At 40.5% G+C, this 26,287-nt stretch overlaps 7 protein-coding genes across 7 annotated transcripts; 5 read left to right on the top strand and 2 right to left on the bottom strand.

Annotated features, from left to right (window-relative positions):
* Nucleotides 1-64: 64 nt before the first annotated feature.
* Nucleotides 65-4,057, top strand: LOC130510649 (uncharacterized). The gene is made up of 2 exons (XM_057007167.1): nt 65-335; nt 952-4,057. Exon 2 carries the CDS (start codon nt 954-956, stop codon nt 1,839-1,841), a length of 888 nt encoding a protein of 295 aa, XP_056863147.1. The 5' UTR covers nt 65-335; nt 952-953; the 3' UTR covers nt 1,842-4,057.
* Nucleotides 4,058-4,815: 758 nt separating this feature from the next.
* Nucleotides 4,816-5,331, top strand: LOC130511343 (uncharacterized protein At1g43920, Chloroplastic-like). Its single transcript, XM_057008278.1, has 2 exons — nt 4,816-4,977; nt 5,047-5,331. Exons 1-2 carry the CDS (start codon nt 4,816-4,818, stop codon nt 5,329-5,331), a joined length of 447 nt encoding a protein of 148 aa, XP_056864258.1.
* A 209-nt stretch (nt 5,332-5,540) lies between these two features.
* LOC130511342 (uncharacterized) lies at nt 5,541-7,923 on the bottom strand. Its single transcript, XM_057008277.1, has 2 exons — nt 5,946-7,923; nt 5,541-5,845 (listed from the first exon to the last, which is right to left on the bottom strand). Exons 1-2 carry the CDS (start codon nt 7,921-7,923, stop codon nt 5,541-5,543), a joined length of 2,283 nt encoding a protein of 760 aa, XP_056864257.1.
* A 3,789-nt stretch (nt 7,924-11,712) lies between these two features.
* On the top strand, nt 11,713-17,082 carry LOC108853821 (probable ubiquitin-conjugating enzyme E2 24). The gene is made up of 9 exons (XM_018627264.2): nt 11,713-12,055; nt 12,632-13,296; nt 13,387-14,738; nt 14,837-14,974; nt 15,127-15,537; nt 15,623-15,686; nt 15,795-15,934; nt 16,209-16,520; nt 16,611-17,082. The coding sequence occupies exons 3-9, from the start codon at nt 13,398-13,400 to the stop codon at nt 16,842-16,844; spliced, it is 2,640 nt and encodes an 879-aa protein (XP_018482766.1). The 5' UTR covers nt 11,713-12,055; nt 12,632-13,296; nt 13,387-13,397; the 3' UTR covers nt 16,845-17,082.
* LOC108853822 (pentatricopeptide repeat-containing protein At2g33760) lies at nt 17,036-18,915 on the bottom strand. The gene has a single exon (XM_018627266.2). It carries the CDS (start codon nt 18,844-18,846, stop codon nt 17,092-17,094), a length of 1,755 nt encoding a protein of 584 aa, XP_018482768.1. The 5' UTR covers nt 18,847-18,915; the 3' UTR covers nt 17,036-17,091.
* Nucleotides 18,916-20,355: 1,440 nt separating this feature from the next.
* On the top strand, nt 20,356-21,756 carry LOC108853824 (purine permease 2). The gene is made up of 2 exons (XM_018627268.2): nt 20,356-21,078; nt 21,176-21,756. The coding sequence occupies exons 1-2, from the start codon at nt 20,365-20,367 to the stop codon at nt 21,530-21,532; spliced, it is 1,071 nt and encodes a 356-aa protein (XP_018482770.1). The 5' UTR covers nt 20,356-20,364; the 3' UTR covers nt 21,533-21,756.
* A 766-nt stretch (nt 21,757-22,522) lies between these two features.
* Nucleotides 22,523-24,893, top strand: LOC108854765 (DEAD-box ATP-dependent RNA helicase 21). The gene has a single exon (XM_018628415.2). The coding sequence runs from the start codon at nt 22,620-22,622 to the stop codon at nt 24,738-24,740; it is 2,121 nt and encodes a 706-aa protein (XP_018483917.1). The 5' UTR covers nt 22,523-22,619; the 3' UTR covers nt 24,741-24,893.
* The last annotated feature ends 1,394 nt before the right edge of the window (nt 24,894-26,287 follow it).

The following is a 26,287-nucleotide window of genomic DNA, read 5'->3' as shown; positions in this document are numbered from 1 at the left end:
ATAGTAAAAATAAAAATAATTAGTAAAAATTAAAAGAATCATTCTTTTTACTTAAATCAAAATAGTAAAAAAATAAAAAAAAGAAGACAAAAGGGGAAAAGGGATTTCCCCAACCCTAATTTTCTTCGATTTCTTCTCTTCTTCGCCGTGGAGGTCTCCTTCAATGGCGATTCTTCACTGACACTCCCCTTTCTCTTGTGTTCTTCAATTTCTTGTGTTCTTCGATCTCTCTTGTCTCTAATCTCTTCTCACCGCATCTTCCTCTTCAATATCTTCTGTTCTTCCTCTTCGTCTCTTATCAATCCTGACGAAATCGGACTCTTCCTTCTCACAAGGTATGTGATTACTTCTATTGTTTCTCATTTTACACGATTTGAACTTTGATTTGTTTGTTTAAAAGATTTGTCTTTGGGTTAGTTAATCATCTTCGAGGGAAAGAGAAATCGTGTTTAAAGGATTTGTCTTCGATTAGCGATTTGCCTAGCATCTTGTTTGTTCTTGTAATTGTTCTTGTGGGATTGTTCTTGTCTGATTGTTCTTGTCCGATTATCGGGTTAGTTACTTATCTAGTAATAAACTTCAAAGCTTCAAAACTTGTAATTGTTCTTGTCCGATTTCTTATATCTCAATCGTAGCTTTGTTGTCTTTGAATGAACTTTGTTTCTCGGGGTAGTTAATTATCTAGTACACCACTTGACATCTTCTACTTGTTAACTTTGATTGAACTTTGTTCCTCGGGTTTGTTCCTTGGGTTTGTTATTCATTTCACATCCTCTAGTTGTTGTTGTCCGATTTTTTGAGATATTGTTCTACTTGTTGTTGTCCGATTTTTTGAGAAATTTTTTGAGATATTGTTCTACTTGTTTGTTCCTCGGGTTTGTTCTTCACTTGACATCTCGGGATGTTGATAATTTTTACATGATGAACTAACAATTTTTTCATGCTTTGTAGATATGTCTGAGGAGCTACCAAAGAGGATTTTTAATGAGGGCGACGAGCCCCAAGTGACTCAGATCAATAACAACTGCAGGATCGACTACATTATCAAGAAGTTCGAGAAGTGGATGCCAAAGGAGTTTGCTGATGTGAAGAAAGATCCGGTTTTCTCTCAGGTTTTCAAGCTTCATGAGAATGGTCTTGGCTACTCCGCGAGAGTGATACACAGCATCTTGTGCAGGGAGCTTCTGACTTACATGATGCACGAGCTGTGGTTTGTTTTCGCTCGAAGGCCACATCGATTTTCACTCCAAGAGTTCCACGCAGTGACCGGGTTTGAGTGCAGGACTAGTCTTTCACTTAAGATTGACTTAGAAGACTATGCATATGACGGTGGTTTCTGGAGCAAGGTCTTGAAGAGGAAAGATGAATCCATTACACTCTTCAACCTGTGGAATAAGGACAAGGCAGCTGTGATGAAGTGGAAGAATGCAGATCGCATTAGACTGATCTACTTGGCCATCATTCTCTGTGTGGTTTTGGCGAGAGATGAGAAGGCCAATATCCCCCTCAAATACATCACACTGGTCATGGATCTGGAGAAGTTTCGGAAGTATCCTTGGGGAGTTGCGGCTTACGACCTTCTCTGCAGTTCGATAGCCAAAAACCGTCACAAACTGAAGGAGAAGACAACAAGTTATGTGTTAGATGGATTCTCATACGCCTTGCAGATTTGGGCTATGGAAGCTGTACCAAAGATTGGTAAGCTTTGTGGAAAGAAACTGGACAAAAGCTTTGCTAATGGTCCTAGATGCATCAACTGGAGGGGAGCTGCAAAGGTTTCATATGATGAGATCAATAGGCTGGAGCAAATCTTTACAGCAGAGGTAATTTTCTGTATTTAAAATGACTCTTCCATGCGGCTTGAAATGAGTTTTTAGGATCTGACTTTCATAACTTTTCTTGTGTAGGATGTCAGCTATCCATACATCTCATGGGCAGGGAATATGGTTGTAATCCGAAGTCAGGAATTTAGCAGAGATGATGATGTCGAGGATGACAGGGTCAATGTTGTGATGGAGTTGATACGGGCTAAGCATGACTTCAGTGAGCATATTTGGGAATTTGAAGAAACTGAGGTTTCTTTAGATCTTAATGATGAAGCACCAGCGAATGTTGAAGCAGCTGAGAGTGAGGAAGAGTTCGAGACTCCACAAGGATCAAATAACGTAAGCTCTACATCAAGAAGAGGTAAGAAGAGGGTCCCTGATCGTGGTATGGAAAAAAGGAAGCATAAGGTTCTCTCTAGTGCACCAAAGCAAGCGCCTTTTAACGAAGACATGAAGGCTTTCGTGACACAGTTGTTTGAAGACAACTTCTCTGCAATGGAAAAGAGGCTACAGAAACAGATGTCCGAGACATTTGAGCAAATGAAGTCGGGCCTCATTGCTTCCCGAAAAGAAGCAAGCGTTGAAGTTGAGCATAGAGGGCCTTCACCGTCCAAGGCAACAACGAGCCAACCACCGTTGAGGAGGTCCACACGAGGGGTAAAGAAACTCTAATCTTCGCCAATCTCTGCAATGTTTTTTTCTCTTGTTTATTAGATGGTTTCGGTGTCTGTTTGTGTTATTGTCTTATATGATATCGGCCTGGATTTTGTTGTGTTTTATAAGGTCTCGGTTTGGATGTGTGCTTGATGTGTAAGTGTCTTGTTTGAAATTTATGTAATGGTTGCGAACTTGTACTAAGATATTTATGTAATGTTTTATTAATGTGATGGATATGTGGTGTTATTATTGTGTTGTTATGTAATGGTTGTGAACTTGTACTAAGATATTTATGTAAGTGTCTTGCCATTGTGTCTTACAGGAAGCAGTCGCGAGTCCAGTTAAATTCAGTCAAGATGATGATATCTTTCGAGGGATAGGTACTCAAGGCGTTGAAAATCTTTCTCAGGCTTCGCATGTGCCCGAAGTTGATCCATCTCAGACAGATAAGGAAGAAGATTGGTGGACTCCAATGACTACAGCACGAGGTTCACGAGCTAAAGACAAAACACCACCTCCGTCACAGTGGAAGAAATGGTCTAAAGGAAATGGCAAAGGACCTCAGCTTAGTGATACACCATTGCCACAAGATGATTCTCCTGAGTCGCAACTGTATTATTTCTCTGAAGAATCATGGGACAGATTCACGCAATGGTCTATGAATCCCATACCTTTGCAAATTGGTCCTACAATCTTCAATTCGACTGTAGCTACAAGGATAGTATGTGCTGGAAAATGGCTTGGGAACGACGTAATGATTTCTTTCTTTTGCTAATTTGATGGATATATCTTCCTTGGTGCTGAGTTTATGGTAATTTTCAATGTTCAGGAAATGGATGCTTATATGTTTATATGGCGAGTTAAAACATCTTTGGGACGTTGGGGCCCAACCCGTGTTGCTTTCATGTCCGCTATTTTCAGCCTCCAACTCAACGCCGCATACAATGTGTTCCACCCTGACAAGAAATCTTACCAATTGCCTGAGTTTCTTCTTAGTTACGGGAGAGGAGAACTTCCATCTCATGGGCGGACTGATCTAGTTTGGGGCGTTGATATTGATCGTCTATACTTTCCGTTGTTTGTGAACGGTAATCAATTTTGTCCTCTACACTTCGATGTTCTCTTTTCTGATCTTAAATTTACTTATGTCCATTGCAGGTAATCACTGGATTGCTGTCACCGTAAACATCATTGAAAGAAAAGTGGAAGCTTTTGATTGCGGTGGGAGAAGGAATAAGAATAGGCAATCCCTTGAGAAGTTTGCTCACATGATTCCTAGGATAGTGAAGGCCGTTGCACCACCTGATAGACAGAAGAAGCTACTCCTGTCACCATATACTATTGTGGAAGTCCCTATGAAGAAGAGATTGAACAAGTCATGTTGTGATTGCGGTGTATACGCACTCAAACACTTGGAGTGCCTACTGCTTGGTGTCGACATCAGCTTAGTGGATGACGAAATCATCCAGGGTTGCAGACAAAAGATTGGTGTGGAATTATGGGAGGCTACCCAAGATCCCATTTTCACTGATGCTATGACTCGATATGTACCTTCACCATGGGAGAGGTCTGAGGTCTTTGACCTTGAAGAAGACTGATTTTTTTTCTATTTAGTGGTGTAGGCTATAATTATGTGGTAAAACTCTGTGTGGTAAAACTTTGTGTGGTAAAACTCTAGCTATTTTATTTTTATGTTTTTAGGAACATGTGCGAAAATTCTATTTTGGCAGATTTATCTGACTATAATAACAGGGGTTATGGTTATGAATTTTTATGGAACATTTTTCTTGTTCTTTGTTTTTTCCTAAATAAACCCTAAACCCTAAATAAACCCTAAACCCTAAATATACCCTAAACCTTAAACTCTAAATATACCCTAAACCCTTAACCTTAGTAAATCATAAGATGATAACCTAATTATATTCTAAATCATAAGATGATAACCTAAATAAACCCTTAACCCTAAATAAACCCTTAACCTTAGTAAAGAAAACTAAACTCCAAACATGAGGTAAATATACATAGGACTCTAATCGAAAGACACTCCAAACCTCAAACATAACCAACATATACATTGGTCACTAAATCATGGCCACCTCAAACATAACCAACATATACATTGGTCACTAATTCATGTACACTGATCTACATTGCCGATGATGATTTTGTGGTTTTTTTCTTATTTTTTACTGATCTGCCTTAGATATAATACATGTTATAGGAGTATCAAACGGCGTCGTTTTGCCTAATTTTTTGACCTACTCTATTTTCTTCCTCATTCTTCATCGACAGAGAGAAATACAGAGGGGAAAAATTGGAGATCGAGTGAATAATGTCTTCGGTCAATTCTTCATCCTATTCAACAGATCGAATCGACAGACAACGTGGAATTCCCACAAGATGCAAGTGCGGTGAGAAAGTGGCTCGTTTCACTTCGAAAACAGTGACAAATCCGGGAAGATTATTCCATCGTTGTCCGATGGGATCTGAGATGGTAAGTCGTGTAGTTATAGATATGTGTCCTTGTTTTAATCTTACTAACTGTTGGATGTTTTTGATGAAGGACAAAACCCATCTGTTCAAGTGGACTGATGAGTCAGTTGTTGAGGAGGTTGAAGATTTCCAGGAACTGTTTGACGTGCTGCTCGTCGACACTTCCGAGATTCAGAGATCAATGCAAGCTTGTGAGACGAGGCTGAAATGCCATGAGAGTAGAATTATTGAGATGGAAGATGCTGTTTCACGTTGCCAAGAGAAGACTATCAAATGCATTAGCGAGTTAAGGATCCTAAAAGCTTTGTTTCTGTGTTGTTTGGTGATGATCTTCATCTACTTTAACTATCCATGATGGTCATGTGCGACCTCAATTTGTTCTGTTTTATTTTGTGAAATAAGTTCTCTACTATGTTGCTTCTTCTTTGTTGGTGATAAACATATAATAGAACCAATATTGGGCCAAATACGAGATTGTCATAAACAAATTGTCAACTTTTTTCTAAATCAAAGATCCATCTGTCTCAAGGGAAATAAGAAAAAAAAACATAACACACATAAAAGCTAAATGGGTAAATCGCAAGTTCCCCTCTTGTGTCCTTCGTTACCACAACGGCTGCACTTGTGCTTTTTATTCTTGCTTGATCCTTGAGAAGCTCTAATCTTGTCTTCTACTGTTTCATACCTTCTCTTCACGGGTCGACCAGCACTCTTTCTTGAATCTGGTGGCAACACCTTTGTACTTTTAACCTTTGCTGGGACATTCCAGTCAGACTCTGGGACTGCTATTGGATTAATGGACTCCTCATAGGCTTTTCTCCACGTTGCAGTGGTGTATACATCGTCAGTAAAACTGTGTACTTCTCTTCCTGCGAAAAAATAGTGTAAATAAATAAGGTAAATAAATAGGTCCTAAGCTGCCAAAAAACATTAAATTGGTCCCAAGTTCATGTGTTTATACTTCTATACCTCGTGAATAAATTGCAGGAATGGCGTGTCTGCAAGGTATTTTTCCTATATCGTACTTCCCACATGTGCATGTTCTTCTTCCCAAATCAACATGACAATCATACTTGTCTCCTTTCACAAGCGATCTGAAGTTGTCAATCTTGTAAACCTGAAATCCTTTTGCCTTCACAATTCTCCTATCAATCTTTTTCTCCACCTTAACGGTTAAAGGATCAAGATGTTTAGAGCTTAACAGGCGACGCTCGTAGAACCATCGAGTCATGAATTCTCTTATACTATCCAGTAAAGGAATAACCGGATATTCTCTAGGTATTTTCAGAAGTGAATTTATGGATTCTGCGGGGTTTGTGGTCCTAATGTCATACCTGGAACCAGGGAAGACAGAACGAGCCCATTTTCTCACATCAGCCTCCCGTAGATATCTTCCGAGCTCAGGATTCATATCAAAAATTTCGGTGATACGTTCCTGAAATTCAGTGTACCTATATGCCTTTGAAGCTTGTTCGACCAAGGCAGTCAACCCCTTCTCCTTAAAATGTTTAACCACATTGGTCAGCAAGTGGTGAATGCAAATTCCATGTGCTGATCGAGGGTAGACAGTGGCAATAGCTTTAGCGATTGATGAATTTCTATCCGAAACAAAAGCTAAGTCGTTGGAGTCAGCAACAACCTCTTTCAATTGTCTGAAGAACCAGCCCCACGAATCATCATTCTCTGAATCAACAACTCCAAATGCTAACGGATACAGATTAGAGTTACCATCAACAGCAGTAGCAACAAGTAGAACTCCTTTGTATTTATTTTTCAGAAACGTTCCATCTACAACGATCACCCTACGCATTGTATTGTAGAATCCTCTAACTGATTGCCCAAACGACATAAATAGATACAAGAATCTCCCATCGTCAGCAGTTTCATAGTGAGTATGCGTACCAGGATTAGCTTCTTTGATCATATGCAAATATTTAGGTATTTTAGCATAACTTTCATCTGGTATACCTCTAACAGCTGCTATTGCAAACTCACGAGCTTCCCAAGCGTGCGAATAAGTGATCTCAACACTGTGCTCCATTCTCATAAATTGAATGATCTCGTTTGATTTTGGGCCTTCATTTGAATCATCAAATCGATGTTGTATCAGACTCCCAATTGTTCTTGCCGATGCTGTTTTCCCAAACTTGCTTCTCTTCGAAGGAGCACATGTATGTCTTCCCTCGCACTTGTTGATCATGAAGTATGTAGACCCATCCAGACATCCCGCACGCACAGCCCAGTTGCACAATCTATCCTTACATCGAATGTACCACCACTTTCTAGTAGATTTGTTAACAGTGTAATCAAAATGATGCTTCATCGCCCAAATCTCCATTGTTGCTTTAAGAACCATTTTACTTCTGAAAATTTGATCCTTCTTCACAAAATCTGGGCGCAAAGATTTACCATCCTTTTCAGTAAGGATTTGAAAACTTTTGTTTTCACTTTCTCCGTTTTCGTCACCACAACCATCCCCAGCGACTTGCTCCTTCCTTGTATCACAAGGCTCCTTTGACGCTTTGACAAAATCTGCTGGATTTATTTCAGGAACTTCCTCATCCTCAATATTACTTGAATCACACGGCTCCTTATTCAAATCGATGTTGACTCGTTCCTTTTGATTCACACCACTACTAGAGAACGTGACACATAAGGTAGGACCTAAACCCTTCTTCGCATAGCCCATAAAGTTAGCTACTTGTCGATCATTGCTGATGATAATGGGAGGATTCCCTGTCTGATTCACCATCTCATAACTCAACTCAACATTAACAGAATTAGGTTCCACGCCATAATCCTCACACACCATGATCTTGAGCCGCTCCAACACAGTTGTAGCATCTAATGTCACCATTCGACCACGCCTGTCTTTGTCTACCACGAAACTCCACTCCTCGCTGGAACTAGACATCCATTCACCAGATTTGACATATATTAGAACCATGTTGATAGAGAGAAGAGGGAAGAGAGAAAGAGAGAAGAGAGAAGAGAGAAGAGAAGAGAAGGCCGCGATAAACACAAAAAACAAAGAGAAGGGGATCGTGGGAGGAGGAGGAAAACGTGGGATATCAAGAAAATATTCTCCAAGATTTTTAGGTTAAATTTAGGAAACTTCTAAAACAGAAAATGGAAGTTTCCATTTTTTTCGGATTTGCCTAGAATACGTAATATACCCAATCCAGAATATAGTACAACACGTGCAACACCTATTCTTCCTTAGGCGTCACATAAGGTAAAAGGCATAAGAGCCTATGACACAATTTCTGAGTTAGGTACATCATAGAGTTCAAGATATATATCGTTGTATATCTGCTGGTACACTGAAGACATACTGCTATATGTTGACGTAACCAAATCTAGCTAAGATATAGAGATGAAGAAACATTAGTTTACGTTATATAACTGAGATATATCTATGTATTATACTTAGTTTCGGTTTTCTGTATTAAGCAGAGTAACGGAATGTGTATTCTATTTTGGCTACAAAAGAAAATAAAATATGATTCCCTATTTTTAAAAAAAAAAATTTAAACATATAAATTATCATACATATGTTTCCAATACTTTTCATATTTTTTTACATTTTTAAAGTTATGTTAACTATTTTTCTCATCGACCAAGGGCAAAACAAGTCAAAAAATGACCAAAGTATGAAAAGTCCTAAATTGACAATAGAAAATTCAAAGTGTCTCTTTTTGCCAATTCTCCCTAAAGTTAATTATATATGTACACGTATAAGAGCCTATATACATCATATCTATGTATTCAATAATTCCCGAATTCGAAATTATATTAGTTTAGTCTCAAATATCACTCGACATTCTGACTTTTAAGCTCTATCTTTGATGCTTCTCCAGGTGAGATGACCATATGTAATTTTTATTAGCTTAGTAAATACAACAAGTTGTATTTATTTTTTTAGTTTACAAAAAAAATAAATACAACAAGTTTTTTTTGACAAAAAGTAAATACAACAAGTTCATTTATTTTTTTCTGATTTACATCTTGTACCTAGATTATTGGCTAGCTACTTCCAGAAACATATCATAATAATCAGAGAAGTCAGTTAAAAAAACTTTAACATACAAAGAAACAACAATTCAGGATCGAACCAGAACTTCGTATCTTAAATGTTTTTTATTTAGAATGTAAGCTACCAAACTTTTGTAATTGTTATTTCTGATAAATAAACTTTAGATTATGGAAAAAAACTTTAGATTATGTAAGAAACTTGATGATACCTTTTCATGTAATGTACCAAGAATATTCTTGTTACCTGCACTGAACCAAAAGTAGAGCTGATAAAAATTAGGGTTAGCTGAAGTAAACAGAGAAAGCTACGTTGATAATTTGATATATAGTTGGCACTTGCCACTTGGCATAGCTAGTCCACATTCGTGTAACGCCAACAGAAGAAAATTAAAGTAGCTTTGATTTTTGACCAAAAAAAAAAAGTAGCTTTGATTAAGTTGGAAAAGGTAAAGAGAAGAAAACTACAGCTTGCGATATTTTTCTCTCTGCCTCCTTTACCTTCGAAACCAGTTGCTCCTCCGGTGACCGGTGCGTGGCGGCTCCGTTAGCGCCACCGCCGGTCGGATCTGTCGTTATTTCTCTCTGTTTATGCTCTGCAATTTTTCGTTTTCTATTTGGTGAAGATTTGGTGGTGGAGGAGCTTGAGAGCTTGCGGCCTGGAGAGGGTTGTCGTTTCTACCATGGGTCCATTGTATGCTGAAGCCGTTTCTAATGGTCGTATATGCAGTGTTGGCTGTGGCTGGTTTTGGCTGCACATGTTCGATCCAGATCTAGATCGAATCCTTCATCGGTTTGCGTGTTCTATTCAAGCTCTTTTTATCTATTTTTTTCTGGTGGAATCTACTGTACTGGATTAGTCTTGATGTTTTGTCCTCTTCTACTTTGAAATTTGTGGCTCTACCAATGGTTTCTTGTTTCCTAAACTTGTAATTTTTCGGATGATGTTGTTGTGAACGCTTTCCTGTCAGTAAGTTGTGGTGGGATTGATCTCGTTTTCTCCAGTTCTTATGAGAATGGAGTGTTCTGTGTAAGGCTTTTATTGAGGCGTAGTGTGGTCGCATGAAGTGCGTCGCTGCCGTATCCGGAAGAGGTGTGACCTTCGAATGGTTCAATCTTGCCGGGTTATAAAGTCTGGTTTCGGTGGTTTTGAGAGGAGTGCTCTCGAAGTGGTGTTGTTAGAGGTTGAGGTAATCGTTCGGTGGGTTCCAACGACAAACCTCGTTCATAAGCATCTTGAGTTGGATTGCTGCAAGTTTGGTGTGCTAGTATCATTGTGAATTCCATTGAATTTTCTTAAGTTAGTTGTGGAGTTGTATTGTTTGTTTAAAGCCACCCCGGTGTGGGTTTTAGTTGCCTATCTATGGGCTCTTGTTGCTGTGAATCAGCTTATGTATCAAACTTTGTATTCCTCTTTCGAATTAATATTATCAGACGGGAAAAAAAAAAAAAAGATTAAGTTGGAAAAGTCTCAATACATTTCAGAGTTATCTACATACATATATTGAGTATGGGTGTTCAAACAAAACAGTTATGATTCTCATTTTGACAGAAAAACAAGAAGAAAATAGTTATTTAATGTATGTTCCCATCTTCTCGTTGACTAATGGCAGGAAAAAGAAAATCTGTTCGCAAAGGACACGTGACAAACTCAGCCGTAGTTACAAACTTACAATGATATCAATACACGATTTTGTATAAATAGGATTCCCAATTAGTCAACCATGCCGGGATACTATTATTAGTGCTGTCACTTGTCAGACCGGAGGTTTGGCTAAAAATGATGTTTTGTTTGGGAAATAGATGATTATGTTAATGATCTGCCATAAGCATTACCAACAAAAAATTGAGGTTCTTGACAAAAGTACAATGGCTTTTTTTATCATCATTATTGGTTAATCGCAGGCTCCAAATATTTATCACATATATTGTGCCACAAGTACTATTTCTAAAACTATTTAATTTCAAAACAATATAAAATAAATTCTTGAATTACATTGTCATTTTTTTATAAAATGAGTTCACATTTTGAAAAGAAAAATCAACATTGGTTCCATAGAAAATCATGGACCTAAACCCACAGAATTTTCATGATAATCAATTTATTTTTACTAGACTTATGGTCGGTCAAAGTCATAAACAATTTAATGATAATGTTAGTCTTTTGACTATTTAGAAGACATGCATCAATCATGTATATCAGTTATTCAAAATTTAGACCAAATATAATGTTTCATTAGTTTATCATTCTAATACTAATTTTTTACTAGGTTATTGTCCAATAGTCAAGCTGTCATGACTCATAAGGTTATTGTTTCAACAAAAGAATGAGTAATAGTATGAAGCAGTTGTTTCAGTGTTAGGGGTTTTAGCAACACACACAATGAAAAAAAGAAAAAGAAACTATGCTTTTAATGGTTTTATCTAGATGTTTCATTTTCAAAGTGTTAGGGGTTTTAGCAACACACAGAATGAAAAAAAAGAAAAAGAAAAAGAAACTATGCTTTTAATGGTTTTATCTAGATGTTTCATTTTCAACTTTCATCTCCAAAATTGAAATTACTTTTTTGCATGATATATACTGAAACCTATAGTTTTTATTTCATATATTTAAAAATGCAAGTATAATTATTTTTAGTTGGAAAAGGAAAGGAGGAGGAAAAAGGGGAGAAGAAAAGGAGTGTGTGTGGGAGATACTGTTGGTATATTCTCTTCTCCCCTCCCCACCACCACCACCCAATATATCTCTTTCTTTGCCTCTTCTTCTCTCAATGTCAAACCTAACAACCACTCCCTCACGAACCACCATCACCACCACCAGAGAGAGAAGCAGAGAAAAACAGAGAAACCCGGAAACAGAGAAACAGAGGAACCAGAAACAGAGGATAGAGCTGAAACAGAGAGAAGCAGACAAAGTTTTCGTTTTCCAATGGTCTGGAGGTTTGTTAATGGCGTCATAGACTCCTGGGACTGAAAGGGAGAAGCACTTACCGTTTCCTCATCTTCTTGATTTCTCATTATAACCAAAAAACCCTACGCTTCTTATGGTACGTTCCTTCTTCTCCTCCGACTTGTTTTCACTTCTTTGATTCATCTCTTGTTGACTTTCCTTGCGAATTAACAAAAGGGTCTTCTCAAGTTCTTAGCTTTTGCTCTCCTTTAAGCATATGGGTTCCTAAGTTAGTTAGAAAAGCTAAGACCTTTGAGATTTTTTTTTTAATTCTGTTTTGGAGAAAACAAACCTAGTTTCTACAATGTTTCTGTGTGTCTGTTCAACAATTGACCCTAGCTGTGATTGATAAGATTATGTTTTACACCAAAAGCTGATCCTGATTAGTCTTTCCACTAAAATGAATCTCAAGGGCCAACTCCAACTTTGTACTTCTTTTGAGTTTGATTAAGTATTCTTTCTCAAGCTAAAGCTTTTCTCTTTTTTTTTTATCCGCTTTATGAGCTCTAAGGAGGATATTAATAATTATCCTCTGTTCTGTTCTCTCTTCTTATTTCAAATGAGTATTTATTTAGCAAGAACTTACATCTACATAAGGCGTATGCTTCGTTTTTTATTTGTTTGCTCTCGAATCTTGTGATAACAGGACAACAAATGACCTTTTTTTTTGCAGGTTAGATGGAAATTTTTGACTGATGGAGGAAAATCTGGCTTGAGCAATTAACGAGCTTTCTTTCATCATGCTGGTCTCACTGCTAAACTGGTGGGAATATGCGTGAATGAATCTCAAGAGACCGATCTTGCTTCTCCTCTTCGTTTGATTTTCTTGAACTATATATATATCCTGTTTCCTACATATATATACTTTGGATTCTATCTAGCTCCTTTAGGGCAAATCTCCTTTGGCAAATAGTAAAACTATAGCAGCACAAGTGAAGTTTCTCCCCTTAGCTGGCTTTGTTACATATCGCTTCTCAGTGGAGACTTCACTTTTGTTCCAGCTCCTCCCTCATTCTAAGGGCATATCTCCTTTGGCATATTGGAACTCCGGTTACTTATTCGGTTCCCCTTTTGAAGTTCTATCCATCTGGATCCTTCAGTTCATTTGTTTCGGCAAATCTCCTTTGGCATTTCAGAGTCCTTTAGTTGGCTCACCTTTATCCCTCTAGGCGAGCAAATCTCCTTTGGCATTATCAGAGTCCATACCTGGCTCACGTTATCAGTTAGCGAGCAAATCTCCTTTGGCATTATCAGAGTCTTACACTCGACTCCTACTTAGTCACGGTCCGCATCTATCAAAGTAACTTCAGGGAAGGAAGAGACACCATTTAATCTAAGGTCAGAATATTTATTATCTCTTATACCATTTGCTTCTGTTTGAGTTTTTTTTTTTTTGAGCACTTTGATGAAAGTCTAGTTCCATGGCAGGCATCTAAACTATGGATATGAACCTTACTGACTCCGACTGGGAGAACTCCAGCGACAGTGGCAGCAGTGAACAAGAAGAAGTGGAGTTCTCTTACGGCGGACGTGCTCAAGACATTTTCTCAAACCTCGAAGAGACCATTGGCAAAATCGACGATTTCTTGTCCTTCGAGAGGGGCTTCATGCACGGTGACATTGTGCGGTCCACAGCTGAGCCCTCAGGACAGAGTGGCAGGGTCATCAACGTGAACATGTTTGTCAACCTCGAGAGTATTCATGGGAAGGTCGTGAAGGAAGTTGATACCAAGAAGCTTCAGAGGCTGCGTTCTATCTCGCTCTGTGATTATGTGATCAACGGTCCTTGGCTAGGAAGGGTTGACAAGATAGTTGAGCGTGTCTCTGTCACCCTTGACGATGGGTCTAATTATGAGGTCCTTGTAAGCGATCAAGATAAACTTGTGGCCATTCCTCCAAATCTGCTAGAGGATTCTCAGTATTCTTATTATCCAGGGCAGAGAGTTCAGGTAAAGCTGGCTCATGCTGCCAGATCAACTTCATGGCTATGCGGGAACTGGAGGGAGAACCAAGCAGTGGGAACTGTGTGCTCTGTGGAAGCAGGGCTTGTCTACGTTGAGTGGGTTGCCTCCATCATGGGCGGTGGTGATAGGAATCTAACTGCACCTCAATCTTTGCAGAGTCCTGAGAGTTTAACTTTGTTACCATCTGTTTCTCATGCGAGTTGGCAGCTTGGTGACTGGTGCATCCTCCCTGGCTCGTCCCACTGCGATATAGAAGAGCTGCAAAAAGGTTTCAGCAGAAATATGCAGAGCTCAAGCTCTGATGGGCCTTTTGTTATCACGAAGACAAAGATGAAGGTTGATGTTCTGTGGCAAGATGGTGGATGCAGCACGGGAGTGGATTCACAGCAGCTGCTTCCCGTTGGAGCTGTTAACGCTCATGATTTTTGGCCGGAACAGTTTGTTGTGGAAAAGGAAACCTGCAACAGGGAAAGGTGGGGAGTTGTGAAGGTTGTCAATGCAAAGGAACAAACTGTGAAGGTGCAGTGGAGAACACTGGCTGAGAAAGAAGCAAGTGAGCAGATGGAGGAAGTTGTCAGCGCATATGAACTGCTGGAGCACCCTGATTTTGGATTCTGTTTCAGCGATGTGGTGTTTAAGTTAAGTCCAGAAGAAAAAAATGATCCAAATGCAGGCACAATCGTTGCTATAGAGACGAAACACCAACTTACAGAGAGTGACTACAGTGGCAAATGCTGTCTGTCAAGCATTGGTGTTGTTGCAGGTTTCAAAAGTGGTGTTGTGGAGGTGAAATGGGCCAATGGTTCTACTAGTGAGGTATGTATTAGGTTCTACTTATAGTTCTTTTAAAAGTACTGTGCTCAAAGTTTACTTGATTGAATTGACAGTAAGGTTTGAATATGTATGTTTACCAGGTTGCACCATATGAAATTTGGAGGATGGAAAGGTCTGAATTTTCCAACTCTAGCACTATAAGTTCTGCAAGTAGTGTTCAAGATCTAAGTCAGAAGATAGGTCAATCAAATGAATCATCTTCAAACCCTCAGCAAACGGTAAAATCAATACCTTCAGCATCTGGCTAACTCAAATTTTCTGTTGTTTCATTGGGATAATTTATAATTCCTTAAATAGTTCTTGAGCCATGAGGAATGTATCAGTTTATTCCCATAGCAGAAGATATCTTATATGATGCATGTATTTTCAGGGTCTGGTGAATCTCTACAGTGCTGGTGAAAGCTGCAACAATAACGTTCTGGAATCTAGTTCGTTTTTCCTTCCAAAAGCTGCCATAGGATTCATCACAAACCTTGCTTCAAGCCTATTCGGTTCTCATGGTTCCGCTCCTGCTATAAGCTCGCATTCACGTTGCAATGACACTGAAGAACAAAGCGACTCTGAGGTCCTTGTTCAAGAAGCAACAGAGTCATATGACACCTCCGAATCTAAATCAGATGGAGTGGATATGGACATGCCTATAGCAGGGACTAACAAGACACCAGATTCAACTCTTCTAGACAACAGCAGGAATCTAGTGAGCTTCAGACAGTTTGATATGGTTACTGACTGCTCAGACCATCATTTCTTTTCTTCGGCGAAAGAGTTGGCACAACCCCCGGTAAAGACTCTACTAGACCAAACACTTAACATTCTGAGATCAGCTAAATGACACTCTTTGTAATTTTCATCTCTTATTATTATAGGTTACAAAGAGTTGGGTGAAGAAAGTCCAGCAAGAATGGAGCAATTTGGAGGCAGATCTTCCCAGTTAGTTCTCTTACTCTTTCTATTTATGTATTCTCTGTTTGATGATTGCATGTTCTGTTATTGTGTTTTGAATTTAAATTACTGAACTTGACCTTTTGTGATGAACAGACACAATATACGTGCGTGTGTATGAAGAAAGGATGGACCTTATTCGTGCAGCCCTTGTTGGTGCACCTGGAACACCATACCATGATGGACTATTCTTCTTCGACATAATGCTTCCGCCACAGTATCCTCATGAGCCTCCAGTGAGTTTCACTGCTCTAACTTCTCTATCACTCACACTAGCTTTTAGATATGTGTTTCTTTGGGACCTAGTTTCATTCATGACCCTAAGGTAGGTTTCTGTTAGCTTCTAGTTTAGCTTCTAGCTTCCACATAAGACTATGTTTCTTGCTAATTCCGATCCGTACCTATCATGTGGTCTACAGATGCTACTGTTGTATGAAAGTGTTTTGTGGACAAATGACATTGCCAAGTTTTGTGTGTTTGTGGACTAAAACAAATGCTCTTTGAATACAGATGGTACACTATCATTCAGGTGGGATGCGACTGAATCCTAACCTGTACGAGTCAGGAAGAGTCTGCCTGAGTCTGCTGAACACATGGAATGGCTCTGGCACTGAAGTGTGGAGCCCAGGGAGCTCCTCCATCCTTCAAGTCCTTCTCTCGTTTCAGGCTCTTGTTCTGAATGAGAAGCCTTACTTCAACGAAGCTGGCTATGATAAGCAGCTGGGCCGAGCTGAGGGAGAGAAAAACTCTGTGAGTTACAATGAGAATGCTTTCCTCATCACCTGCAAATCCATGATCTCGTTGCTCCGCAAGCCTCCAAAGGTATGCTCTGTTGCAAAAAAAAACTCAACACAAAATGAAATTTAGCAGTAAGTGACCACTTTGATCAACTCTGTATTGTTGCCATTGTAGCATTTTGAGGTGCTTGTGAAGGACCACTTCACGCAACGGGCTCACCATGTTCTGGCTGCGTGCAAGGCTTACATGGAAGGCGTCCCTGTAGGATCATCATCGAAACTGCAGGAGAGCTCAACCACAAACTCCACCGGTTTCAAGATCATGCTTACTAAACTCTACCCAAAACTTGTCGACGCATTCTCAGAGATTGGAGTTGATTGCAGCCAAGGGGTTGCACTGGAACCATGAAGGTTGACACTGTTAGTAACATCTCCCTAACATCCAATAACTACTGTATAATATTGGTTTGCGAGGTTGGGTAAGTCTCCTTCCTGTGTAGAATATGTTTTTGTACTAAAATGTGTGAGAATAAAGAAGGCTGTAACATAGGCTCTCATCTTGTATAATACCAAAAAGGTTTGTAGTTTGCAAGAACCATCAACCATGTAACATATTTTGTAATAAAAATGAAACACTTGTGTTTGTATATTTGTCTTTACCAATAGTCTAGACATGAACAAGAACCGTTTTGGAAATGGTGGAACCTAAGCTTATCTCGCACTATGATCTGCCTATTGGATACAATAGAAATGTACTTGAAAGCAGAGTGACAATCCTCACAGATGCGTAGATTCTTCACAACAGTTATGGCTACATCTACGGTCTTCAACAACCCGAATGCTACAGCAAGCTTCTCGCTGTGGTATCTAAGTGCGTACTCCTTTTCTTCTTCCTCTACTTGGTGCATCACTTCTTCAGAAACTGGAGCATACCCAATTTCCTTGCACCGACTCATCAGAGTTTCTAGATACCTATAAATTTCCCTAGTCTCTGGATGAGACTCATCACCCATACTGAACAGATACGTCTTCTTTTCAACTTCGATTACACTATAGCCGACCTGTTTTCTAAGGTTGTTCTTTATCATTCTATCTCTTACGTGTGACACTTCATCTGTTTTGCCACTCAAGGCGTAGATATTTGAGAGCATGACATGATGACCTGGGTTTTCCGGCTCGAGGGCTATTAGCCGCTTGGCGATTTCTACACCGAGATCATAGCTCCTGTGCATCTTGCAAGCTCCAAGCATAGCTGTCCACAACGCTGGAGAACTTGCTTTACCAGTAGCATCAAGTTGGTGTATGAACCTATAAGCTTCGTCGAGAAACCCAGCCCGCCCAAGCATATCAACCATACAAACATGATGTTCCACTCTTGGAACCAATCCATACCTCTTACTCATCCTCTTGTAAACCGAACGTCCTTCCTCCACGAGTCCACCATGAGCACAAGCAGACAAAACAGCCACAAACGTTACATCATTAGGAACCGGACCGCCCTCATCCTCCATTTTATTAAAAAGATCTACTGCTTGTTTCCCACATCCATGAGTACCATAAGCAGAGATCATCGCCGTCCAAGCAGCTACATTAGTCTCCTCCATCTCGTCAAAAACTCCCCTCGCCTTTCCAACATCCCCACACCTCGAATACAAGTTAACCAACGCAGTACCGAGCTTCACATTCATCTCAAAACCCTTATCAACAATGTACCGATGCACCCAAGAACCTAAACCAATCCCCCCGGTCTGCGCACACGCCGCGAGAACACTCACAAACGTCGCTGAATCAGGCTCCAAACCCGAATCCCTCATCTGATAAAACACCCGAATCGCTTCTTCCCCTAACCCGTTTTGCTCCAACCCGGAAACAAGCGAGTTCCACGCCACAACAGACTTCACAGGCATTTCATCGAACACCTTCCGCGCAACTCCCACGTCTCCACACTTCGCATAAAAAGCAACTAAAGCCGCTTGGACGTAACTATCAAACCCAAACCCAGTAACCACCGCGTGGCAATGAACTCCCTTTCCGACACCCACCGCGGAAAGATCGGCGCAGGACTTGATCACCGACGTGAAAGTGTAGTTACTCGGGGACACGTCGGAGGAAGACAGCATGCGACGGTAGTAAGCGAGGCAATCAAGGGGGAAGCGCGACTTGGAAGTGGATTTGATGACGGTGTTGAAGAGGAAGTCGTCGGGGAGAGGCACGGAGAGGAAGATGAGGTGAGCGTAAGCGAGGGCTTTGGCGGAACAGGCGAAAGTGATGAGCTTTGTTAGGAGGCTTCGGGTGTGACCGTGGCCCGTGACGATGAGGTGGGCGTGAGCCTGTTGGAGTTGGTTTAGGCGAGGACCTGCTCGGAGGATGGCTTCGTAGGCAGCTGAGTTCGCTGCCTGTTTTGGTTTCATTGAGACTTGAGAGTTAGTTACAGTTGTCACCTCACGAGCTGCATTATGTAGCGACGTCGTTTCTATGTTAGGAATGGGTGAAAATGCACAAAATCGCCAGATATGTCAACTTAATTAATTATTTCAAACTTAATTAGTATTCTAAATTCTCATTTTTGTTGACTTATAATCATTTTTTGTATAATTTAATATTAGTATCTAAATATATTCGAACGTGAATGTTATAACTAAATTACAAAGAAGTATGGTTATAAGATAATGTTTGGCTTGATAAACCTAAGTACAAACCGAAAACCTATAGCTAATGATAATCAAGAAGAAAACCGACAACATTCTAATAAGAATCAAATGTCGTCTTTAGCTGTTTTCTTTGAATCCGATCATGCAATCATGAAGGACATCCTAGTGCCAAATAAGAATCGAAGTGCCCATCTCGCATCACACTTTTGGCAATATCTCTTGCAATTGAATTTGCTGCAAGTTTTTCCATTTCGAAATATATGCTTGCAAAGTTACCTTTAAGCAGTGTGTTTTGTTTTAAGAAAGCTCTATACCCATGCCATTGTTCTGGTCTAGTGATAGCTTTTATTATCTCGTATTAATCCGAAGAAATTATCACACATCTTGGATCCATAGATTACACAAACTCTGCAGCAACCAACCACCATTTGATTGGGTGATCGATTAAAGATCTCTCGTTATCCATGACGCACCACTACATAGATGTCTATTCCTCAAGTTCACGTTCATGTTGTATTTTATGACTTCCAGTGCTGGCAGGTACAATCTTTCAAGCCTGCATTTTATGAAAAATGGTATATAACTTTTTTGGGTGAGTCAAAAAGACTCAAAACATCAAACCCACTTTCAAAACCATCTAGAAATTTTAAAATAATTTTTCTAGTGCTTAGTGTCTAGTGAATTTAGTGAAACCACATCTTTGACCATAAAAAGTGTCTATTGAATCTAAACGAGGCATCTTATCTTTCCGCTAAACGCATCTTCTTTAGTCACCTCTGAATTAAAATACTCCTAATTTAATGTCTCATGTCTTAATCTGAATTTGCTCTAACTTCTTTCTACTGCAATGTTTTAGATGCTTTGATTGCATCTAAATGTCTTCTTCTACATATAAAAGCGTGGCAAACATGGAAGAAATTACAGTACATACAACATATGTTTACACATACACACAAAGCATGCAATAATTTGTTATGGTTCAATTTTAGAAAACCAGTATACCAAAACCGAAACTATACTGTAAAAATAGGAAATGTCCTAACTATGTACACACAGATTTGAGTTGTCAAATCATGTTTATATAAGAATAGTTATTGTTGGCAAAAAATAAAAACTCTCTTACCAAAACTGCGGTTTATACGAATCCCACTCCACTTCAACTTGAACTAATAATTATCCACCTGAAGTCAAACTCTTTTTTGCATGCGAATATGCTATGTCTATCACATCAAAGACTACAAGAAGAACCACATAAACACACACACACAAACAAATGTTATGAGCAAGAAGATGATGAAGATGAAGACCTATCTTGTAATCATAAACGGTATAATCCTGGCCACTGGAAACTCTGGAGGCCCTCTAATGATGCGTCTCTACTTCAGAAACGGTGGCAACCAAATCTGGTTCTCTAGCTTCCTCCAAACCGCAGGCTTTCCGATCATCCTCCTCCCTCTTCTCTTCTTTTTCTTCCACCGCCGTAAAGAAGAAGACGAAGAAGAAGCAAAGACTCAATTTTTTCTCATAAAACCTCCTCTGTTCTTGGCCTCTGTTGTGGTCGGCCTACTTACTGGCTTTGACAATTACCTCTACGCTTACGGTTTAGTTTACCTCCCTGTTTCCACTTCGTCTCTGATCGTCTCATCTCAGCTAGCCTTTACTGCTCTCTTCGCCTTTTTCATGGTGAAACAAAAGTTCACACCTTTTACTATAAACGCCGTCGTTTTGATCACTCTCGGTGCCGGGGTCCTCGCCCTTCACACCGACAGTGACAGGCCTGCAAAAGAGACGCACAGGGAGTATATTGTGGGGTTTGCCTTGACCCTTGCTGCAGCTATTCTCTACGGGTTTGTATTGCCGCTTGTGGAGCTCACTTACAAGAAAGTTAGTCAGCGAATCAGCTACACGCTCGTCCTCGAGGTGCAGATGGTCATGTGCTTCTCAGCCACTTGCTTCTGCCTCGTTGGGATGCTAGCTAATGGCGGTTTCAAGGTAATATGCTCTGCTTTAATATACTCTGTTTTTAATATGCTCTGTTTTTCTTAATATACTCTGTTTTTTATTAGTATGCTCTGTTTTGAGTTTTCAGGTGATAGTTAAAGAAGCAAGAGACTTTAAGCTTGGAGGGTCTACGTATTACTATGTGCTGGTTGCGTTCACGGCCATAATCTGGCAAGGCTTTTTCTTGGGAACTATTGGGATGATCTTCTGTGCATCGTCTCTGGTCTCTGGAATTGTGATCAGTGCTCTGCTTCCTTTGACGGAGGTCTTGGCAGTCCTTTTCTACCGGGAGAAGTTTCAGGCGGAGAAAGGTATCTCTTTGTTTCTCTCACTTTGGGGATTCCTCTCTTATTTCTACGGACAGATTAAATTTGAGAAGAAAACAGAGGATCAGGTTCAAGAGACACAACTGTCTCAGCTTCCAGTTACTGGTTCTGTAGGTTAAAAAGCACATAACATGTTACACTTAAGTTTCTATTAGTGATGTGCTCTCCTTTTCTAATGATGTGTGTAAAAGGCACATATCTGTAACATCTATGGTTTTTTCATGATTTCCCTCTATGATTTGGTGGTTGGACCAGACTTGCCAATTTGCCATGTTTTATGCTAATTTTAGCATGCAATCATGGCTGGTTTGTTCATACCCATTAACTGTTTTGATCTGGTCCAGTTTTTAACCATTCTGATACTTGTCACTCCCATCCGTGATGGCCAGTGAAAGATGTCAAATACTGTAAATTTGTCTGCGTCCAAATAGATCTATTTAAGTGGACATCTTTTCGGGATATTGATGTTTCGAACCCAATAAGATCATGCACAAATATGATACAATCCAAATAGAACTATGACAACTTGAAAAGTGTCAAATGAGTTGTACATGTCTAAATAGCCATGTTCAAAAGAACACATTTTAATTGCTTGAACATCGTTGACTCTCCTCCAAATCGATTTAGCCTAACTTTTTAAAGTATTTTCAGATGATCAATGACTGCGTAGTCCATTCTGAAACTTAGCACATGTAAACCCGCTTCATGTATATCCATGATGAACAGTCCATTTAGTTGCGGACTATTCATGTAAATTGTAAAGTTCACTCACGTCCTCATATCAGTGAACCTAGTCACTACATCTCCAGTTGGGAAAATGGACATTTATTCCCGTTCTTTGAAATTAGCATATTTAATACCCAAATATTGGTTATACAAAATTATTTCTAAACTAATTATTGATTGTCTAAAATTAGACATGAACTAAAATATAAATGGAAAATTAACAATTTTTGTTCAAGTTTTTAACGGTTAACTATCTCAAATTCAATTTTACGAGTCGCAATTAGTTTTGATAATGATTTGCCCCAACCGAAAGATAGCCGACCAAAACCATTGGTAATGGGCCTAAAACCCTAGTAGGGGCTTATACACAAACAAATATCCCAAATATCCCAAAAGGATTAGAAAGTGAAAAGAAGAGAAGAGAGTCGCTTCTTCAGCTTTCCCCTCCTGCAATCGACCAAGCGAAAATAAACTTTAGCGATGAAGCGATCCATCAGCGAAACCGTCGGATCTTCATCTTCGAACTCACTCGATCCCAAGAAGCCAGTCTTCCTCACCAAAGCCCAGCGCGAAGAGCTAGCCCTAAAACGCCGCCAGGATCAAATCTCCGACCTCCGTAACCGCCGCGAGCAGATCCCTCCCTCCGATCCGGAGACTGAAGACACCAAGGACCGAGATCGCGATAACAGGGAGAGAGACAGAGGCCGAGATCGGGATCGAGATCGCGATAACAGGGATAGAGAACGCGAACGCGACCGCCGCGAGCGGGATCGCGATTCGGACCGGCGAGTCCGAGAGCGTGAGCGGGAGGAGGAAGCGAAGGCGAAGGAGAAGGCGCGAGTGGAGAAGCTGGTTGAGCGGGAGCGGGAGAAGGAGCTGGACGCGATCAAGGAGCAGTACCTGGGAGGGAAGAAGCCGAAGAAGAGAGTGATAAGACCGAGCGAGAAGTTCCGCTTCTCCTTCGACTGGGAGAACACGGAGGACACTTCCCGAGACATGAACGCGCTCTACCAGAACCCACACGAGGCCCAGCTCCTCTTCGGGAGAGGCTTCCGCGCCGGGATGGACCGCCGCGAGCAGAAGAAGCAGGCGGCGAAGCACGAGAGGGAGACGCGGGACGAGATACGCAAGAAGGACGGCGTGGTGGAGAGGCCCGAGGAGGCTGCTGCTCAGAAGGTGAGGGAAGAGGCTGCCGACGCGTATGACTCGTTTGATATGAGGGTTGATAGGCATTGGAGCGATAAGAGGCTGGAGGAGATGAGCGAGAGGGACTGGCGTATCTTCAGGGAGGATTTCAATATCTCTTACAAAGGGTCGAGGATCCCTAGGCCGATGAGGAGCTGGGAGGAGAGTAAGCTGAGCTCTGAGCTTTTGAAAGCTGTGGAGAGAGCTGGCTACAGGAAGCCTTCTCCTATTCAGATGGCGGCTATACCGCTAGGACTGCAGCAGCGCGATGTGATCGGTATCGCGGAGACTGGTTCTGGAAAGACTGCTGCTTTTGTTTTGCCTATGTTGGCTTACATTTCTAGGTTGCCGCCTATGAGCGAGGAGAATGAAACGGAGGGTCCTTACGCTGTGGTTATGGCGCCTACTAGGGAGCTTGCTCAGCAGATTGAGGAGGAGACTGTTAAGTTTGCGCATTACCTAGGGTTTAGGGTGACTTCTATAGTGGGTGGTCAGTCTATTGAGGAACAGGGGTTGAAGATAACACAAGGGTGTGAGATTGTGATTGCTACTCCTGGTCGTTTGATTGATTGCCTCGAGAGGAGGTATGCTGTGCTGAACCAGTGTAACTATGTGGTGCTTGATGAGGCAGATCGGATGATAGACATGGGTTTCGAGCCTCAGGTTGCAGGCGTGTTGGATGCGATGCCTTCGAGTAATCTGAAACCGGAGAACGAAGAGGAAGAGCTTGACGAGAAGAAGATTTACAGAACGACGTATATGTTCAGTGCTACAATGCCTCCCGGTGTAGAGAGGCTCGCTAGGAAGTACTTGAGGAACCCTGTTGTTGTCACCATTGGTACTGCAGGAAAGGCCACGGATTTGATCTCGCAGCACGTGATTATGATGAAAGAATCTGAGAAGTTCTTTAGGTTGCAGAAACTGCTGGATGAGCTCAACGACAAAACCGCCATTGTCTTTGTTAACACGAAGAAAAACTGCGACTCTATTGCTAAGAATCTTGACAAGGCAGGGTACCGCGTCACGACCTTGCACGGTGGGAAATCGCAGGAGCAGAGAGAGATCAGCTTGGAAGGATTCAGAGCGAAGAGATACAACGTCCTTGTCGCAACAGATGTTGTGGGACGTGGTATCGATATTCCGGATGTGGCTCATGTCATAAACTATGACATGCCTAAACATATAGAGATGTATACTCATCGTATCGGGCGTACAGGACGTGCTGGGAAGAGCGGTGTTGCGACTTCGTTCCTGACACTTCATGATACTGACGTCTTTTATGATCTGAAGCAGATGCTTGTTCAGAGCAACAGTGCGGTGCCACCTGAGCTGGCTAGACATGAAGCGTCCAGATTCAAACCAGGTACGGTTCCTGATAGACCACCAAGACACAGTGACACTGTCTACATAAACTGAGGGGCCTAAAGGATCTGTTGGATTTGTTCTTGAAATTTTCCAGTCATGTTTACCTTTTGGGAGAATCGGTATCTCCTTTACTCTTAAGTGATCTCATGTGTTACCTTTATGATTTGTAGTCTGATATTGAAGGAATCAGTAGTTGAAACTTGAGTAACTTTGTTTTTTTTTCTTGACAAAAAACTTCGTAACAAACATATGAAAGAAGAATCTTGAACAAATATATCTGTAAGAAGAGGAGTGTAGATGGATCTGCAGGAAGTGTCTATTATGACAGAACCTGGGCTAACTCCTATTACCGCACAAAACGTCCAATTTCATCGTCTTTCTTTAGAGCCCTCTTGCAGACAGCCATAAACTATCTACCAATGAGATTAGTATAGACACTTGGTCTGCTTCTTTAGACGCAGGTGGTGCATAGAGTGAGTGTTGTGATCCTACACGTGAACCTTTAATCCGCAGCCTTCTTCGACCAGCTTTTAGTTATACTAGTGGAGATATCTAAGAATGTGGTCATCGCTTTAGAATAAGAAGGCTTAGATGGCTCATCGCTTATGATCTGTTCCTTCTTGATGGTCCATGGATCAGTGAAGAGAGTTAGTTTTGTTGAGATGCCATACCTCCCTCCTCTTCTCTTTCTTCATTCTCAAGAAGTCTCATTCCCGAGACTTATTGTTAAGTCTCTTGGTCAGCAAGAAACATTGGGAATTTGGGATCATTAGTGCTATTCTTCTTTTGCAGTCCCTCTGTTCAGGACCAAAACAAAACCTTGGGAGGAGGCCTTTAGACCAAAACAAAAACTTTGGGAGCCTCATAAGCACACATAAGAATATGTGGCATCCTTTTTTTTTGGGGTCAAAGTGTGGCATCCTAAAACTTAAAAAGTTATACTAAAACATTATAAAAGTAAATCCTTTAAACAATCATTTTTCCTGAGATACTTTTCAGTTTCAAACTTTCACAAAAAAGTACAACCACCTAAAACCAACTTTTCAACAATATAAAACTGAACCAGTCGGTAATTTTGCACGTGATCGTCTACATGAATCAAAACGTTGGTAATATGTCATTGATACTGCTAAAGTACAAATTCGTCTGCTAATCCTTCACCTAACTTAACAACAAGAAGGCATCAAATTCAAGGTAAGTTGACCTTTATTTTGTAAAGATGTAATATGCAATATGGCTTGGAGGCATGGACAAATAACTTCTTGTAAAATCCTCAACTGTGTACTGATTACGAAAGAAGATGACTTTCGATATGAACTCTATTATATCACCTGCTACAGCCTACATGTAAACCAATAGATCGTGGCACAATTTACTCCCAACGAAAATTATTTTTAGATCAGAGTGATCGGACCAGAGCATTCATACCAAATTTGAAGTATTGTCGTAAACCCACATGTATTTTTTCTTACAGCAATGTCCTCATTGAATTGAATAGCATTTGAGTAATTAAGATGCAAAATACTGGTACTTTGCATCAATCTTACTAAACAATATATGTATAAAATATAAGAATTGCCATACTAACTAATGAAAGA

This window comes from Raphanus sativus, chromosome 4 (assembly GCF_000801105.2).
Source record: "Raphanus sativus cultivar WK10039 chromosome 4, ASM80110v3, whole genome shotgun sequence".
NCBI classification, from domain to species: domain Eukaryota; kingdom Viridiplantae; phylum Streptophyta; class Magnoliopsida; order Brassicales; family Brassicaceae; genus Raphanus; species Raphanus sativus.
Note: the sequence above shows the minus strand (reverse complement) of the source record. Positions and strands in the feature narration are given on the sequence as shown.